Raw genomic sequence first — 13,674 nt, 5'->3', positions numbered from 1 at the left:
GTACAGTCAGGAATCTCACTCACTACATACTATCACATAGGCCGAGACAACTATTAATGATAAATGATAAATAAATGATGTGGTATTACTTTTACATGTTTACCGTACTTTATAGTTATTGTTTTGTTGAAATGACACCAACTAATGGCATGTGTTCTCCACGGTCTCCGGTTGACATCTGCATTCACTGAATATTGACAATGATATTTTTATCCTTCTGACTTTCCGTAGCTGAAGCGGAAGTCGCGGCGCGAACAACAAAACATTCCGCGGGAAGATTTTCAGCTCGCTGTCAGCGTTGCAGCAAAAGTAGCACAAAGATGAGTTTGTGGGTGGACAAATACCGACCCACGTCGCTCGGCAAACTCGACTACCACAAAGAGCAAGGCTCTCAACTCAAGAACCTGGTGAGAGTGGCGAAAAGTTGGGCACAAGTTCAGCCATAGCTGCTAAGCTAATTTCTCACAGTTCGACGCTTTCTATGGACTTGTTGTCTAACAGCCCCATTTTGTTTTAAATTCTGACATCAACCGAACAATATGGAGGCGCGATTATGTTCTGTTTATATTTAACCTCATAGGTTGTTGTGTATCATCGTGACACCTGTCAGGTGTGTGTTGTCTTTACTGTAAAGCCGAACCTCGAGATTATTTCTCTGCACAAGTGGGCGTTCTTGCTTGAACACCTCTAAATTGCAGTTTCCGACTTTCACTTAGCTTATCGTCCGCCGAAAACTTCCCCTGTCTAAAGTAAAAGAAAATAGTGCACTCGGGCCAAAAAAGTGTGATCAACTGAGGGGAGGAGCTACTATTATAAGTTAAAAGTAGTGCTTTGCCGCCATTTTGTGGCATCTATAAGCAGTTATAAATCTTTTTAGGGGGAAGTCAATAACTTGTGCTGTTTCTGTTCTAAATCCCTAGACGATTTCTTCACATGGATTTGTAATAAGGGCAAAATGTGATTTAGCAACCTGTACAACAGTGTTTATAACAGTTATTATTCATCACAAACCGTATGTGTGTTGTTTTTTTTAGGTTCAATGTGGCGACTTCCCGCACTTGCTGGTGTACGGTCCTTCTGGCGCAGGCAAGAAGACTCGCATCATGTGTCTGCTGAGGGAGCTCTACGGCGCCGGCGTGGAGAAGCTTCGCATCGAGCACCAGACCATAGTGGTGAGAAGAACAATCAGTTATTTATTTTTTTTCAAATCATGTCTGTCCCAAAAGAAACCATCCAAGAGTGCGAGCTCGCCTTTGTGGGTTGTTCTTGTTTGTAGGCTCCTTCAAAGAAGAAGATTGAGATCAACACCATAGCCAGCAACTACCACTTGGAGGTCAACCCTAGGTAATCGATTACTTTTATAGAATCTCACAAAACACGCCTCACATTTTTGTAAATATTTGATCAGATATTTTCATGAGATCGTTTACATAATACAATGTAAAGTCTGAGTATAGCTTGTATAAATAAAAGTGTTTACTGGCCTAAGCTGTAAGAATATTCCCGACACCCTGAAACTGACATGTTAATGGACGTTCAGCGATGCAGGCAACCAGGACCGCGTGGTGATCCAGGAGCTAATCAAGACCATGGCTCAGTCTCAGCAGATCCAGTCCAGCACGCAGCGAGAGTTCAAAGGTGAGGCTCGCACTGGCCACCCGACTCCCGAGGCGCGCTTGACGTCGCCTTCTGCTGTCTGTTTGTTCGCCAGTGGTGCTGCTGACCGAGGTGGACCGCCTGACCAAGGACGCCCAGCACGCTTTGCGGCGCACCATGGAGAAGTACATGGTCACGTGCCGCCTGGTACTCTGCTCCACCTCCACCTCCAAGGTCATCGGGCCCATACGCAGCCGCTGCCTGGCCGTCCGCATTCCCCTGCCCAGCACGGAGGAGGTAAAAACATGGAGATAGTCTGCGTCATATCTGTGCTCTGTGATTAGGTTGGAGATGCTGACGCCATTTTAAACTCATCTTTATAATGTTACTCCTCAAAATGAATTAGGGCTGAAGAATTTGGGAAAAATGCAGTTGTGATTTAATGTGATTGTTTTTTCCAGTGCCCTAATCCCATGTTGTTGTTATTTTTTTTTTTTCACGAACACAGAAGCATCTTGAAATTTACCCGCCTTGCCATTTCTAGCGTCAACCACCCAAGAAGCCTCTCGACCTTATTATAATTTTCCATCATGCTGTTTTGCGTTAAAACGACGGCCGGGCGTTTTCGTGGCATCTTGTGGCGTTAGAGAAAGAGCAACAATATGCAGATAAGCACAAATAGGTGCGTTTTCAGTGAATAGCTTCCACAGGGGAAAAAAATTGTGCGTCTTTCTTTGCATATAGTGAACAGGCGGGGTTGACTTCCTCTAGGTGAAACGTGTTTTTCCTCTCGAACCTCAGGTGTGTCACGTTCTCACGTCGGTGTGCAAGAAAGAGGGTCTCCTCCTGCCGCCCGAGCTGGCCAAGCGGATCAGTGACAAGTCGGGGCGCAACCTCCGCAAAGCCCTGCTAATGTGCGAGGCCTGCAGGGTGCAGCAGTGAGTCGCACAAATGCTTGCCCGTCTATTTATTACTTTACTCCACCATTTGTCTCTTATTCTTTGTGTCTGTTAGTTGCCTATTACTTTACATTACAATGAAGTGTGTTACTTGTCTGTAACATGTGTGATACTCTTTCCTTGTCACATCTACAAGTTGTCTCGCACGATTGAGCCCGTTGATTGTCGCTCAGTGACGTGACGAGGGCCTCCTCCTACAGGTACCCCTTCTCGCCGGAGCAGGACGTCACAGAAGCCGACTGGGAGGTGTTCCTCCGGGAAACGGCCAACAGCATCGTTAGCCAGCAGACTCCACAGAGGTAGGAGGGGCCACAGTTGGTGGACATTTTGTTCAGCTATGAAACACGCTGCCCACTGATGGTCTTTATTAGAAAAACTAGCCGGCTAGCTTTACATACCATAACACAAAACTAAGTCATTAAGTCAAAAATCCAAAGTTCAACACTCACCCTGTTTGGACCAGATTGTTGGAGGTGCGGGGTCGTTTTTACGAGCTGCTGACTCACTGCATCCCCGCTGACATCATCATGAAGGTAGGTAACACACACACACAAGAAAAAGAACCCTTTAGAATTACCTGGATTTTTGTATAAAGTGGTTCGAAAGCCGAGGGCACATGCAGTATGACAAACTTAAGGCCCTCCATGTCCGTTCCACACCAGAGCTTACCAAGAATTGTCTTAAAATAAAACGCTGCTATCGATATTTTATGACCTTAACCAGTTTGTGTTCACTTTTTTAACAATCATAAACATAGCATCACTCGTGCTCCCAACACATCTCATTTTTAAGCAGTCGTACCAACAACTTCAACGCATAATTTTCATCAAATTTCTGGTCTTACTTCATTTGGAGCATTTGTATGGTTACACTTTAAACTTATAGATTACTCACATTTTTTAATGAAGACTGAACCTTGATCCTTCTCTCAACAAGCACTTCCTGGTCTTTTCCAGGGTTTGGTGAGGGAGCTTCTGAACAACTGCGATGGGCACCTGAAGCCGGAGGTGGCCCACATGGCGGCGTACTACGAGCACCGGCTACAGCTGGGCAACAAGGCCATCTACCACCTTGAGGCCTTCACCGCCAAGTTCATGGCAGTCTACAAGAAGTTCATGGAGGACGGCCTGGATGGCATGATGTTCTGACGGCGGACACTCTCAAATGCACACCCACACATACTCACATTAAAAGTATTTGTTGTTATTGACATTGTGCTGACATTTATTTACTTGACACAAATACACCACATATGACAGCAATCCCCAATGCTCTTTAGCTACATTATGCTGGGCTATGCTAACCACGTCCCCCCCCCATAGTTGTACATCCCTATGTTGTGTTTGTTGAAATGTAACTGGAAGTGAGGGACCTTGATAATTAAAGTGAGTTAATATAAATGGAAAATGATACTAAAATGTAGCAAGATACTGCAAACCTAGTGCATATAACTGGAGGTGAGTGACATTGACCCCAACTGTACTGTACCGAAAAGTGATATAGGTGAGGTACTTTGGTACCGTGGGTGAGTTGTGAAACACTAAAGAAAGGCTATCAAACTGCAGTGCTTGGTGGAAACAGGCTTAATGAAGCACACCAATTAAAAGTGCGTGAGAACACAAGATTACTGTAATAAACCTTAGGTTACAATAAGTTACAAAAGAAACAAAAAAAAACATTCAAGTGCTTCTAAATGCAAGCACAATTATATTAAGGCTGTCAGTCATCAGTAAGCATCTTTTTGCCTCCTGGTGGCGTAGTAGACAACGAGACCCAGAGTGATAAGCGCCGCCGAGCCCACCAGCGTCAGGAAGCCCACCACGGGCCACTTGGACAGAGTCTGACAGCCGAGGCAGGGCCCGGCGGCACGGGGGCACCGCTGGGCGGGCACGCCCTGCACAGGGAAGCCGTTGTGGCGGATGATGTTGCGATAATTGGCCAGCGACGCCTTCACCACCGCCTCCTCGTGCACGTGGCCGTACAGGCCGAAGCCCGGGTCGCGCTGGTCGCTCAGGGCGTACGCGAAGTAGCCCTTCAGATTCACGCCGTCCAGGGTGAACGCTGCCGGCAAAAGTATTCCACATTAATCGTCAAATATTCTTGACAAATACACAATTAATTAGCTGCATATCCCACAAACACCCTTAAGATGCCATACTGCACACAGAAGATCGTTACGGTAGATAATGTTTACCATATTGTCAGAACAACGCTTTTTTTTTTTTTTTTTTTTACCACAGTGACAGTGCAATTTACCAGCAAGATGCAACATTTCACCTCATAACTGAATTTAGCTCCGCCCCAAAAACTTGGTCGGAAAATCAATTTTGCCTAAAAAAGTGATCTCAAATTTTTGCCGCAAGTTAAAGCACCCCCCCCCCCCCCCCCCAAAAAAAATGGCTGAACAGCTCACATTTTTAAGAACCCGCAAGGCATCACTGTACTATATTTTACATTAAATCTTTCCTAGAAAATACTATATTTTGTCACATAAACACTATTTTGCCACAAGAACATTGCATTTGACCCTATAATCACTCAAATTTGCCACAAAACTCTACCATATGCACATTTTTTAAAACTTAAAAATACTATATTTGGGCATATAAACACCTAATTATCCCGTATAGACTACATTTTCTGTTGGTTGGCCGAAGAAATGAAGATAAACAAGCGAGTCACATGCTTAGGTTGAGTGCGGCTGACAAGAGTTCAGCAACTTTGACGTTTGTGTTTGCGTCCACGGCCAGTGACCTCAGGCTAGTGTAATCATTAGACGGTCGCCGACGTCACCTTTGAGTGCCTCGTTGATGTAGTTGTACACGTAGAAGACCCTCAGGCTATCCTTGAAGCGGGCCGGGTCCTCCTGCACGCCGTTGGCCATCACGTAAACGGACACGTGCGGGTAGTGCTCCTTCACCTGCGATTTCATTCATCGTGAAGCCTTATTCCCAATGCCACTAGATGGCACTCTTACGTACACACTTCACCAACATTTTGTGGCCGGCTGGGTATGTAATCTATAATATAGACTCTATATCACTATGCATTTACATTAAGCACAACATTTTGTCATTAAACCTGTATTTGATCTCATAAATGCTACATTTTTCCTGAAAATACTACATACTATATCTAAAATAATGAATACACACATTTTAATCAAACCATTTTAGGGTGGGGGGAAAAAAAAGTCAAATAAAAGCTTCCACCTCACCCAGTTGAGCGCCTTCCTCAGGCCCCACGGTACGACGGGCCGGGGCGACTTGATCCATGTGGTGTCGATCATGTGCTGCACCTCCAGCTCGGACGTGTACGTGTACCTGCGGACGCACCGCGCGATCATCACACGGTGCACGTCAGCGCGCTGGCCACGCGCCGGCGGCGCCCGTTGGCTCTTACGGGTCCTCCTTGGCGTGCGTCACCAGTTCGGTGCTGAAGTGGCTGATGGCAAAGAAGTCGTACGTGCCCTTCACTAGCTGCCGATCGTCCTCGTTGAACACCGGAAGTCTGCAAAACAACCGACCACAATGATCAAAAGTCTTGGCAATTTAGCATTGTCTGTCCGTCTGTCTACAATACAAGGTAGAAATTTAGTAGAGAATCTCAAGCAGTTTTTGTTTTACATGTCAAAGTGGCCTTAGGGCTGAAATTTCAAGCTCTGACTTTGCTGCCAACCCTAAAATGTCTGCCGCAAACCAAAATGGCAGACTTGCTCATTTGTCTTTTCGGACACAGAGGGCTGAATTTTCAAAACATTTGCTCAAGCTCTGAATTTCCTGGGTAAACTTTCGGGAAAAAAATGGCTGCTTAAATCAACATGGCTGACTTCCTGTGCCTTTACAGACATGGGGTCTTGAGACTTTTTGTGGTTCTACTCATGATAGACGTGTCTACCAAATTTCACATGGCTAATTGAAACTGGCTTTGGGGGCTGAGTTTTCTAAAAAATAATCCCACAGTATGGAGTGATTTGCATTGATGGTGTACTCAAGTGAGTTGAGTTGTCGCAGCCAGCGCCTCATTCCCTGAGGATAATCTCCGCTGCCAAAGATCGGCTCGGCGAACCATCCCACTCGGAAGTCTAGAACCCTCTTGGCCGGTTCCACGTCCTCGCGGCTGAACGAGAAGGCCGGTTCCACCCAGTCCATGTGCAGGGCCAGAGACACCTGACAACAACACCCGTGTGAAAATGGGAACACTGCGTGCCTAGACGGGCCCGGGCGGGGCACTGACCTGACCGCCCTGAGCGGGCCTGAAGTCTCGGTCGTAGACGCGCCAGGCAAGAGCGTGGGCTCGCAGCATCTGATGAGCTTCCTGGTAGCTCACCATCTCGTCGTTGGGCTCGTTGAGCGTGATCCACATCTTCACATGCTCGCCCAACTCACGGAAACACAGGCGCGCGTAGTCGGCAAAGAAGCCCGGAGTCTCCCTGAACGCAACACGACACATTGCATACGACATTTGTCATCAACAAATATCCTTCCCCGAAGTCATGCATCAAAATCCGTGCTCGAACCGCGGACCTTCACATCTCTCCCGACTGTGCTGTTTAGGCCCGTTGCATCATGGGAACTAGTCAAGTACCTGTTGAGCCACCTGTTGGCAGTGTCGAGCGGCGGCGGCAGACTGCTGCGTTGGCGCGTGTGGTGCCACAGGGTGACCACGGGTGTGACGTTGGCGCGCAGCAGCTGGCGGCTGAAGCAGCGGTAGTAACCCAGCAGGGTGGCGTTGGGCCGCGCCACGTCGCCCGCCGGCACCAGCGCAGACCAGTTAAGGGAGAAGTGGAAGTGGCTCACGCCCACTGCCTGGATTTCATCCACCTGACACAAGAAACATTTAACACACAGTAAGTGTGACATTACACTGGTACGCATGTGGTAGTCACCGCAATTGAACCGGTGAGAGCGAGAGTGGGCTAACTCCAAATAAGGAGAGAAAAGAAATACCCTTCACATGAAAACTGGTCTAAATCAAGGTCTAGTTCTAATATTGACACATTTTACCATAACGCCTTCAAGACTGTATTAGACTATTTCTTAGACTATGGACTGAATTTGCCAAAACATTTTCACAAATGATTTTTATTTAACCATAAAACTCAATTTTTTATAGAGCACCTTAAAAACAACTACAGTTTGAGCCTCACCTGCTGTCTGATGCTAACATAGTCGGCGCAGTGTGCGTTACGGCGTGTAGGTGGCGCTACTAGGCCTTCCAGTCGGGTCAGCTCACCATCGTCCATGTTCCACACGTACACATTGGGGTCCGCAAACTGACTGGGGGAGCTTTCCACCTGGCTCACAAAAGCAGCAAGAACATACACGTGCATGAACAAGACACTTCATTTGAGTACAAAAACTGGGTAAGTGTAGTGTATTTTTGTGGTAAAAAATTGCAGGGGATCGGAACAGAGCCCTATTGCGCATAGTGAGAATCAGTGAGTACTTGACATCCCCCAAAAAGGCGTACCTGTATAATAATTGCCTATAGATGCTCCAAGATTGGTAGCCAGGCACTTTTTTTTTTTCACGAGAGAGGGCTAACGGCTGCACCAAGATGACACCAAAGCACTACTTTAATATTACACAGGGCTTTGACTTGAGCATGAAAAAAATAGGTGCATTTCTAGTAAAACGCAAATTGTAGTTAACAAAAATTGTCCGAAAGCAATACATTTCGATAATATGCTATATTTCGTAGTAAAAACAATACGTTTTCATAAAACAGTGAAAAAAAAAAATGTTGATTAAAAAGTCGATATTTTGCTCTAAAACCAACAAAAGTTCATGTTCAACATTGATTCAGGGAATGAGTTTGTTGACGAATCTTTCAGTCCCTCAGTACCTGGATGGAATTGGCAGAGACCCCCCAAGCAAAGTCACACGGGAAAACTCCTTGAGCAGGACGGTTCTCCGGAAGCTCTGGGAAACCGTTTCTCTGGATCACATTTCTAGTGGCAATTACTAACAGCAGTTAGAGCACAAACGCAACACGCGCGACACAAAACAGAATAATAATTACATAGCGTAATAGTAGAAATGTATAAAAGTCATACAACGCAATACAATAATAGTTCAGGATTGGATTCACTAACTAAAGCGGTAGAGTAACGGCTAAAATAATATAGTGATAGCAGAGTCACTGAGTTAAAGTGTAAGAGTAAAGTAATAGAGTAATAAGACAAGTTTGAGTAATTCAGTAAGAGTAGAGTATTAGGTCAAATAAAAGGAAGTGAGCCAAAGAGACTCATTGACACGTGGAGAAAACGCTTGATTTCAGTTGTTTGATGAACTTAATGGAACTCAGCAAAATTTGAGAGGGGGCATACAAAGTAACTGAAGAGTGAAAAGGTGAATCATGAACTCGCTGTGAATGTTTAATGAGATGTAGTGCTGACTAAAAGAAACAAGGATGACTTCCTCTATAGTGACTCAGCACATGATCTGGCGCGTCAAGGTCACACACACACACACGCGCTTACTTGTAGAAGGTGGCCGAGGTCTTGGGCTCTCGCTTCATCTCGGGCGTGTTGAAGTCGACGTAGTAAAGTCCCCGCCTGATGCCGCACTCGCGGTGCCACTCGAAGCCGTCCATCAGTGACCACGCCGTGTAGCCCACCACCTTCACGCCGTCCACCGCGATGGCTGCGCGCACCAGCCGCCACATACGTGATCAGCGACGTGGAAGGCGCGGCGTGCGCCGGCACTCACATTTGAGAGCTTCCGCGATGAACCTCTTCAAGTAGTACATATGCTTGGGGTCCTGAGTCTTGGTGCTGCCCGACACGTACCTGAAAACGCGCAACGTCACGACAACACGCCTGGAAGGCGCGGGCGTCACGGCAACATGCAACACGACATGCCGTTGCTCCGTCGCTTGCACTTATTCCGTTCTTTTTACTTGAACTCTGAAACTATTACTCTTACTTCATCTAGTACTCTAGTATCATTTTAACTTTTGCACTACTACATTACTTTTACTACTACTCTTTCTTTCCAATTACCTAACCAATGCTCAATTACTCTTGTCACCAATCTAGAACTTTTTTGCGATACTGTTGCCCTAACTGCTGGTACTATATTACTCTCGTTGTTCTAGTACTTAGCTATCACGATTACTTCTAATTTCTTTCTTATTTTGACCATTAATTAACCTGTTTAAATATGACCTAATCGTTAACAATTACTTTAACAGTTACTCGATTACTTTAACTTTTACGTCATTCCTTAACTTATTGCCCCATTCTCATTGCTTTATTACTTTAAATATTCCTCTAGCTATTTCCGCAAGATCTTAACATCTTATTTGACCTATTCCTCTATTACTTTCACCATGGGCCACTCATTAAACATTACAATAAGTATTACATCATTATTTAAAATATTATCCCAATCTATGACTGTCTTTATTAAAATATGACATTAACTACTGCCCCAATCCTGAATTTATAACTACTTTACCCATTACTCAATCACTTTCAATTCTGCCCAAGTCTTGATTATTACTTGAACTACTAATTCATTACTTAAGTAATCCAGTTCCCAACTACTCGATTATTTTATTCCTTTAAATATTATTTTATTACTCGAAATATTGTTCCACTGCATCTCCTGCCGCAGCCCTTAACAATTACTCTGCTTAACTTACTCTCGAAGGGGAAATACTACCTCTGCGATACAAGAGTGACACAAAAGGAGAAGAAGCCGCCAGAGGTCAAAAGGGAGAGTGCAGTTACCATCCGCTCTGCACCACCAAGATGTCAGGCCAGTCGTACTCTGCGCTGACCCAGTAGAGGAGCATGCGCAGGTCCAAGTCCTCCCGCTGGCCGAACTTGAGGCTGTCGTTGATGAGCTGGAAGCTGAGGGTGGCGCCATGAGACAACGCGAAGAAGTCGGCCGTGCCCCGGAGGCGCCGGCGCTCCTCCTCGCTGAGGCTCGGCAGCCTGGCGCCCAGGCGGGCCTTCATGCAGGCCGGGTAGTCGCCGTCGCCGAACAGCGGCCCGGCGAACCAGCCAAGCACGTGCTCCAGCGAGCACTGGCACTCGCGCAGGCTCTCCACGCACGTCCGCCTCGGACGCACCCAGTGGGACGCCAGAGCCATGGACACGCGACCGCCTTGCCGCCGCCGGTAGTCGCGGTCGTACGTGTGCCACGCCGCCGCGTGAGCCTTCAGCGCACGCGCCACAAAAGAAATAAAAGACGACAACAATTTCAAACCCTATCCGTGGTTCTAGTATTGACAGCACAGTAGCATCAACTGGAATCAATATTATACTGTACTTTGATGACCGCTTGTTTCAATTAGGGTCAGATTGGGGTTTCAAGTCCGGGTGAGGGTTTGAAATTAGGTTTGCAAATCATTGTTAGGGTTTCAAAGCGGGGTTGAGGTTTAAAATGAGGGTTTCGATCCAAAATTAGGGTTCCAAAATAGGGTTACAGTTTCAAAGTTAAATTAGGGGTTTAAATAAGGGTTTCAATCTCAAGTTAGGGTTTCAAAGATGGGATAAGGTTTAAAATTGGGGTTGCAAGCCTGAGTTAGGATTCCAAATGAACGTTTCATGCCTTGGTTAGGGCTTCAAAGCTGGGCTAGTGTTTCAAGGTAGGGTTTCAAAGTACTGTAGGATTTCACAGTAGGGCTTCAAAGTAGTGCAATTGGGTTTTAAAGTAGGGTTTCAAGGTAGGGTTAGGGTTTCAAAGAAGGATATGAAAGAAGAGTAACTTTCAAGGTAGGGTAAGGGTTTCAAAATAGGGTTAGGGTTTCAAATTAGGGTTTCAATGTAGGTTTAGGTTTTCAAAGCAGTATTGGAATTTCAAAGTAGAGTTCCAATGTAGGATTAGGGTTTTGAAGTAGGGTTGTAAAACTGGATTACGGGTTTCACGTTTCAGTTAATGTTTCAAGACAAGGTTTTAAGCCTGGGTTGGCATTTGTAACAAGGTTTCAGGTTTTCAAATTAGGGTTTTAAGACTGTTTTAAGACTGGGTGAGGGTCCCAATTTAGGCTTTTAAAAGTGCTATACTTTCAAATTGGGGTTTCAAGCCTGTTTTACAGTTTCAAGATTGTGTTTTTAGGACTCTGGATTTCAAATTATGATTTTAAGCCTGGGTTAAGGTTTCAAGACAAGGTTAGGGTTTCAAACAATGCAAAAGTTTAAGGTTTTTAAACGAGGGTTCCAAAACTGGGTTAGGATTCCAATTGGGGCTTCAACAAAGTTTAAGGTTTAAAAGTCAAGTTTGAAAACTGGGGTGGCGTTTTAGCAGGTTTAGTTTGGCGTTTTTAGCACGTTTGAAATTTTTAAGCCTTGGTTATGGTTTCAAAACAATGGTAAAGATTTCAAATTGGGTACCGTTTCAAGACTGGGTATCAACAGGAGTTAATGTTTCAAAGTAGGGTTTCAAGATTAGGTCAGAGTTTCAAGACCAGGTCACGGTCTCAACTTTCAAACCTTTGGACAAGTTCAAAGGTAAGGTTTCAAGACTGAGTTAAGGTTTCAAGTTAGGGTCTTATAGTAGAGATTCATCAATGAGTTAGGGTGGCAACAAAAGAGCTAATTTACAGTATGTGATTGGGTCAATTTAAAATATTACGTTAATTCCATTCCAAAGCAGTTGCTGATAATCATCATGATAAAATCACAAAGTGGGACGTCTGACCTTGAGGAGTATGTGGCCCACCCTGAAGGGCAGGTCGGGGTCGCCCTTGATGCCCGGAGCGACCACCCCGGTGCCGTAGCCGTGTCGGGCCACCACGAAAGGGTTGTCGATGGTGATCCACCAGCGCACGTCGTCGCCGAACGCCCGGAAACAGAAGTCGGCGTAGTCCCGGAACACCTCCACCATGTCCGGATTGCTCCAGCCGCCCAGCCGCCGCTGCAGCGCGTCGGGCAGGTCCCAGTGGTACAGGGTCACCACCGGCTCCACGCGGGCCTCCTTGAGCCGGGCCAGCAGGCCGCGGTAGTAGCGCACGCCCGCTACGTTGAAGCTCCCGCGGGTGCCGTTGGGGAAGATCCGCGGCCACGACAGCGAGAAGCGGTAGTGGCTGACACCCAGCTGGCGGATGGCGCGCACGTCGGCCGCCGTGTTGTGGTAACTGTCGCTGCCCACGTCGCCCATCGCCATGCGGTTGCCGTCCCGCGTGAACGTGTCCCAGATGGACGGACCCTTGCCGTCCTTGTCGAACGCGCCCTCCACCTGGTAGGCGGCTGTGCCCACCGCCCACATGAAGCCCGGCGGGAAGGTGCCGTGCAGGAAGGCCTTGTCGCCCGGGTAGGGCAGCTTGTCGAAGCGCGCCCACGTCCGAAGGCCCGCGCCGGGCTTGGCGGAGGAGCGGGTCGGGCAGGCGGCGAGACAGGCGGCCAGCAGCGCCCAGCGGCAGGCTAGAAGAGCCGAGCTGCGGTGCGCCATGCCCGCGGACGCTTTGACGTTTGAGCTCCTCCGGGTGCGGAGGTGGAGGAGGCCGGGCGAAGGGGCCCCGCTCCTTCGGTCAATCATTTATTTGCACCGCAGCTGACAGGAGGGAAAATGTCAAGCAGCACAAGCGCAGCAGACTAAGTGCCTGGTGAAGCTTTTTATCTATTATTATTATTGGTGGCAGGTGCTTGTGTCATTCTGGCCATAAAAAATAAACAAATAATAAACACACACTTTAAAAGTATGCTTTCAGACAAAATTAACATGGGTGAAAAAATAGCATTGGCTTAATTATGATTCTTTTGTTTAATAATCATACTTCGTATCCATGTTTGTTGTGACACAGGTGGTGCAGTAGGCGTTCATGAGAGGAGTACGGGGTTGGCTTAATTATGCCAGCACATTGACATTGATGCTATTTAGGGCTGATTGGTGGCAGCAATTGTTCCCGCTCAACATGCGGACCAAATGGTTGACTCAAGGAGACCGCCGACCTGCGCCAACACCCAACGATCTTAATTTAGATCATCTGATTGGTGGCAAGTGAGGGCGGTATTTTATTACTGCTAAGTACCAGAAAAGAGCAAAATCAACCCACACAGTGTAAACCTGAACCAAAATGGACTCCGGTTGAATGTATGTTTTTGGACAAAACTAATAGTGAAAAAAGGCCTTTGCCGTGGTAATAACCTCCCTGACTTTTGCATAAA

General features: G+C 46.6%; 2 protein-coding genes across 2 annotated transcripts; one reads left to right on the top strand and one right to left on the bottom strand.

Annotated features, from left to right (window-relative positions):
• The first annotated feature begins 216 nt into the window (after window positions 1-216).
• Window positions 217-3,765, top strand: rfc3 (replication factor C (activator 1) 3). Its single transcript, XM_086012906.1, has 9 exons — window positions 217-407; window positions 1,035-1,172; window positions 1,277-1,344; window positions 1,541-1,638; window positions 1,712-1,893; window positions 2,398-2,534; window positions 2,756-2,854; window positions 3,019-3,088; window positions 3,512-3,765. Exons 1-9 carry the CDS (start codon window positions 321-323, stop codon window positions 3,701-3,703), a joined length of 1,071 nt encoding a protein of 356 aa, XP_085869032.1. The 5' UTR covers window positions 217-320; the 3' UTR covers window positions 3,704-3,765.
• Window positions 3,766-4,155: 390 nt separating this feature from the next.
• kl (klotho) lies at window positions 4,156-13,045 on the bottom strand. The gene is made up of 13 exons (XM_086012905.1): window positions 12,209-13,045; window positions 10,294-10,724; window positions 9,269-9,348; window positions 9,040-9,202; window positions 8,403-8,508; window positions 7,705-7,851; window positions 7,143-7,378; window positions 6,792-6,987; window positions 6,546-6,724; window positions 5,958-6,065; window positions 5,773-5,878; window positions 5,349-5,475; window positions 4,156-4,616 (listed from the first exon to the last, which is right to left on the bottom strand). The coding sequence occupies exons 1-13, from the start codon at window positions 13,043-13,045 to the stop codon at window positions 4,282-4,284; spliced, it is 3,051 nt and encodes a 1,016-aa protein (XP_085869031.1). The 3' UTR covers window positions 4,156-4,281.
• Between the last annotated feature and the right edge of the window lie 629 nt (window positions 13,046-13,674).

This window comes from Filicampus tigris, chromosome 17 (assembly GCF_054856515.1).
Source record: "Filicampus tigris isolate MCC_2025a chromosome 17, RoL_Ftig_1.0, whole genome shotgun sequence".
In the NCBI taxonomy this organism is placed as follows: domain Eukaryota; kingdom Metazoa; phylum Chordata; class Actinopteri; order Syngnathiformes; family Syngnathidae; genus Filicampus; species Filicampus tigris.
Note: the sequence above shows the minus strand (reverse complement) of the source record. Positions and strands in the feature narration are given on the sequence as shown.

Bases quoted from the DNA above. Each gene is read 5' to 3' on its own strand.
- rfc3 (XM_086012906.1), top strand. From the start codon at position 321: ATGAGTTTGTGGGTGGACAAATACCGACCCACGTCGCTCGGCAAACTC. The intron at 1,894-2,397 runs GTAAAAACATGG...CTCGAACCTCAG, and splicing joins CCCTGCCCAGCACGGAGGAG to GTGTGTCACGTTCTCACGTC. The intron at 3,089-3,511 runs GTAGGTAACACA...GGTCTTTTCCAG, and splicing joins CCGCTGACATCATCATGAAG to GGTTTGGTGAGGGAGCTTCT.
- kl (XM_086012905.1), bottom strand. From the start codon at position 13,045: ATGATTGACCGAAGGAGCGGGGCCCCTTCGCCCGGCCTCCTCCACCTC. The intron at 9,349-10,293 runs GTAACTGCACTC...GCGCGTTTTCAG, and splicing joins TTGGTGGTGCAGAGCGGATG to GTACGTGTCGGGCAGCACCA. The intron at 4,617-5,348 runs GTGACGTCGGCG...TTTTGCCGGCAG, and splicing joins CATCAACGAGGCACTCAAAG to CGTTCACCCTGGACGGCGTG.